At 39.5% G+C, this 4,918-nt stretch overlaps 1 protein-coding gene across 1 annotated transcript; it reads right to left on the reverse strand.

Moving 5' to 3' along the window:
* Positions 1–1,928: 1,928 nt before the first annotated feature.
* LOC117537545 (cartilage intermediate layer protein 1-like) lies at positions 1,929–4,146 on the reverse strand. Its single transcript, XM_034202791.1, has 6 exons — positions 4,006–4,146; positions 3,609–3,647; positions 3,468–3,501; positions 3,325–3,372; positions 3,048–3,222; positions 1,929–2,588 (listed from the first exon to the last, which is right to left on the reverse strand). The coding sequence occupies exons 2-6, from the start codon at positions 3,618–3,620 to the stop codon at positions 2,480–2,482; spliced, it is 378 nt and encodes a 125-aa protein (XP_034058682.1). The 5' UTR covers positions 3,621–3,647; positions 4,006–4,146; the 3' UTR covers positions 1,929–2,479.
* Positions 4,147–4,918: the final 772 nt, after the last annotated feature.

The raw sequence follows: 4,918 nt of genomic DNA on the forward strand, positions 1-4,918 counted from the left end.
TTTGAGACCCACTGAGATAACACTCAGAGTCCTTTAGCTCACTGAGCCTCTCAGTCTGACAGGAGAGGACTCTCCTCCACTTTGTTGTTGAAAAAACTCCTTATATCCGTTAGCGTAGGTCGCTAGCACCAGAAGCTAACATCAACGATCTCCGGTACCGGTGCGCTCTCTCTCTCTCTCTCTCTCTCTCTCTCTCTCTCTCGATCTCGCTCACGCACACACACACACACACAGAGCCGAGCTTTAATGAAACACAGAGACCCAGACGTAATAGTACTGTACTGCATCATATTATTTTCGAATCAATAATTTTTCAAAATATGATTTATTTTTTTTTTTTTAATAACCATTTTTCCTCCTGGTCTCTCGCGCCCCCCCTGTCATGCGTCTGCGCCCCCCACTTTGAGAACCACTGGGTTAATGTGAAGCTGGTTGGAGTGTTTGTCACCTCTTGTCATTTTGTGGCCAGATGTGTAATTTAAATAGTTGGAAAGTGGTAACGAGTTAAATGGATGAAGGATCCAAAATAAATAGTAAACAATAAAATACGTTTAAATGGGACTTTTAGAGACATTGAGCACAGATGTGAAGGAGTTTTCAATAACTATCCTTTAATGGAATAAGGAAAACATCAGGTAAGGTCGAAGCTCTAACAAGCGTTATACTATAAGCTCTTTTATTTAAATAGAAAAGGTCCATCCTAAGTTTCTTGCTTAATTTTCTACTTCTATTTTATTTGTATATTTCAAAAACATTCGCTAGCACTATTTCATTTGTTTTATGTCCTACATATATTCATGTTGCCCTGTTGGAGGAGCCTGACTTAAGTTTTTCATTGGCATATCTATACTGTAGCTACTGTGCACATGACAATAAAGCCTTGAAACTTCAATCTACCTTACGGGGGAAACAGGATGATCTCCTGAACAATAATTTGCATACTACCTATGTATACTCTTTAAAAATGTAATAGCAATAACAGGTTAGAATATTTACTGTAAGGAAGGAGGGGAAATACTGCCCAATACGTTCATCTAGAACTCTTACTGATGCCGGGAAATGCTACTTTCCGTTCCCCCCTATTCCAGGTGTTCTAATATATAAGATTTTGATCAAAGGTCTGTTGATTAGCCAGAGAAAAAGGGTCAACTTCAGGTCAGCGGTCAGTCAAACCTGGGAGGCCGCTCATCAAAAATACTTTGAGCACAGAAGATTAAGAAATGCTGGTGAATGCGACAGTCAGAGTTCAGGTTAGTGGGGTCAAAAAAGTATGCTGCATAGCAGGTTAGGAAACTTTGCCTCCATACATTTCTGCTTCCAGTTACCATTCCTTTACTGAGTCAGGCAGGTTCAGTGAGAACTTTTTCTCTTAAAGCAGCGGCCTGATGGGAAAACTTCATATTGCAGCTGTTGGAAAGAACATAAACAGCAAATATTTTGGCCATAAAACCAAAACGATAAGGGTAAAGATGCTCAAATGCTCTGAGTAGCTGAGGAGAACTGCAAATTCAGGTGATTCTCTGTGGGTTGGGGGCTCCCTTCAGGAGCATTGGACTGAGAGAAACATGACAGAGGTGGGATTCAGGTCAGCAGAGAGAGTTTGTGAGGACACTGCTCTGAAAACACACAGTAATAGATGGACAGGAAGCTATAGTTTGGGAAACCATGTGTGCTTGGTTGCTTGTTAGTGCATGTATATTGATATTAAATTCAGATTCAATGCTTTTTTAAACATTCCCTTATTGCTGCTAAAATGCTATTGAGCACCTCCTACGGTCTGCATATCATATCAGTTCCCACCATATGTTGAAAAGACAAAATTTCGGCATTATTCACTCCAAATTACAACTTCATGTAAGCATGTGAGGACAATCTTAGGAGTGGTTATGAGCAATAACTTAATGACAAAAGGGATTTTGCTAATTATTAGCAGTTTTATTGCTGTTTGATGTGGATTTATTTCCTACATTACAAGACAATGATTTCATAATCACTAGAAAAAGAAAAGAAAACTGATAAAGCACATGACATGAGGTATTTGAACACAGAAGACATGTTGGTAAACGTACAGGCGTATACACATACTCCGATATAAAGCTCAGTTTTAATCAGCTGATAAGGCTTCATGGTCCTGTTCCTGATACAAGTCAACATGTCTGCCGTAATAAAAGGTCTATTGAACTTCTTCCATCAGGCAAAGTAAGATATAAAATAGACAGGTAAAGAGAAAAGGACAACATTTAAAAGCAATCGAAGCTTCATATTCTTGTTGGATGTTTGCTGTGGAGTCGCAGCTTGATTACATTACATGTTACTTGTTAGACGCTTTTATCCAAAGCGACTTACATACTCAATACTGTGGACAATCCCCACAGGAGTAATTTGGGGTGAAGTGTCTTGCCCAGGGACACAACAACATGCTGACTGCAGTGGGGTTTGAACCTGTGACCCCCTGTTCCGAACACCTACGGACAATCCACTACGGCTCCACGAGCCTGCACGGGCACAAAAAGCTAACTTTGTAGTCACGGCACATGTCCTTACTCTGGTCCTTGTTGCGGCAAACAAATCCCTGAGTCGGATGGAAGCTGAAAAACAATAACAATTATTAAATGAATCAGTTCCATAGTTATATGAAGAAAACCAATTTTAAAACCAAAAAAAAGGTATTTTAAATTGGATATATTGCTTGAACCATAATTCATGTTTAGCTCTGATATAAACCCAACATAGTTTATTAAAGTACATTGATGCTAGTTCAAAACCTCTACAACCCTTTCAATTATCATAATTGTTCTTGTTGTCAGGTGGAACTTTGTTTCTAATATTAAATATCTCAGATATCCACAATGATCATTTCAAACAATTCAAATGTCTTCTAATGTAAATTAAATGTCCATGTACAGAGTTTCTATTCACTGTTATAGGTGTAGCTCCAGGCAGCACATATGGGTGACTTGTAAGGAGTTTTTAATGTTCAGAAGTACCGATGTATTCATGGGATGTGGTTAAATAATCATTTGCATTATTTCAGTGAGGCAACTTACGTATAGAAGGTCTGCCCTGTGGAGATGGCTGGGGTCATGGTGTCCGTGGTAACGACCTTAATGTGCAGAGGGTATTCACAGATATTTCCATGGATTTCTTTCTTCAGGTCCTTCAAAAGCTCCCAGTCCCCTGAGCCACTGGGATTGTCACGGTCAAACCAGTCGGTCCAGCACACTGCAAGGAGCAATAAACGAGTGAGAGGACGACTGGGTAGGAAGCTGTAAAACTCTCCGAAATGAATGCTTATGCCACTGAATGGTTTAAAAAATTACTTACCTGGATCTTCTGGATCTGTTGGACCTATTGGAATCCACTGGTGGCTTTCTGGTAAAGGTTAAGATAATTTTTTTACAAACTGTGACTTTGTATATTCCGGGTGAAATACAAATATGATCATGTAATTTTTATAATTAACCTACCCAAGAACAATGCGGCAACAATGGCAACACTTAACTATTGGAGAAAATACAAAATGTAAAGTTTATTATGACATACTGTATATGCAGAACTTGTAAATCTACATAGAATGAAAGGAGATGTAATCCAAAATCAAACATTACCAATTTGATCATGGTTGCAGAGGATCAGGGACCTTTAAACTGTAAGGGAAGTTTGAAATGAGGAATTTAAATCAACATGAGCATTATCAAAATAAATGGAGTTGCTTGAAATAAAAAGAATGTGAGATGAACTTTCTATTTTATTTCAGTTTTAACCAGAAAAGAACTTTTAACTAATGCTGAAAATGTGTGCAAAGGTTGAAAGCTATTCAAACAAATCATACCAATGCATTGCAGCATTTACACTAAATACATTTACAATCTAAGCATACATTCCACAAAAATCACATTATTTAAAAATCAATAGTTAAAAAAAGTGAAGTAAATTCTAAAAATGAAGTTCAGAAAAATAAATAGTTTAATGATAAATTTCTCAGCAAAAACAAAAGAGACTCACCAGCAGGACCTTTCAGTGGAACAGTTTGGTTCATGAAGTGCTCTTTCTCTCTCCTTAAATACAGCTGGGAGCTTGTCGGGTTGTTTCCACCTCATAGCAACCAATTTCTTGGCAGCCGTAAGGCCAGCATAGAGAGGTATTTTCTGGTACTCAGTAGCCGGCAGCTGAGACAAGTCATTTAAAAGAAAAAGACACAGATACAGGTACAGTCAAAGAAAATATGTCGGACAACTTAGAGGAGACCCCGTTCCAAAAGCGAGCAACAGGTGGGCATTCCCAGAACATATGGAGAAATGTACCAGGAGCCCCCATGGAGCACAGGGTACACCGAGCATCTGCCAGAAGACCCATCATATGCAGCCGTCTGGGTGTCAGGTAAGTTCTATGCGCATAGTAGGGGTTTCACAACTACCAATATTTACTAGTCGACACGTTTTTCAAAATAGCAGTCGACTAGTCGTTACGTCATAATAAAGACACACAAAGAGAGGTGTACAACTGTATTTTATATTGGAACTCATACAGTTACATTAAACACTGCATTTTAATTTGTGTTACATGGCTGAGTAAATAACAAACAGTAACTGGACTCACCAAAATCGACAGCAAAAAACTCTGTACAGAAATGCCACGTAAATCCAGTGCGCAACAGCGCATTGCGCAACAATTTACTCGCTGTCCTCCACGATAACGTCCACCTTTCCAGATTGTTGGTTTTCGTTGAGGAACACCAACGCATCGACATGTGAGGGAAGGAGGCTTGACCGCTTTCGGGTGACAGTGTTGCCTGCCAGGGAAAAAACCCTCTCACTCGGGGTGCCTGTGGCTGGAATAGCCAGGTAGCTCCTCGAAAGCTTGGCTAAACGGGGGACGCGGTGCACGTTTTCTGCCCACCACTCCAGTGGGTTATTCA

Source organism: Gymnodraco acuticeps, unplaced genomic scaffold (genome assembly GCF_902827175.1).
Source record: "Gymnodraco acuticeps unplaced genomic scaffold, fGymAcu1.1, whole genome shotgun sequence".
NCBI classification, from domain to species: domain Eukaryota; kingdom Metazoa; phylum Chordata; class Actinopteri; order Perciformes; family Bathydraconidae; genus Gymnodraco; species Gymnodraco acuticeps.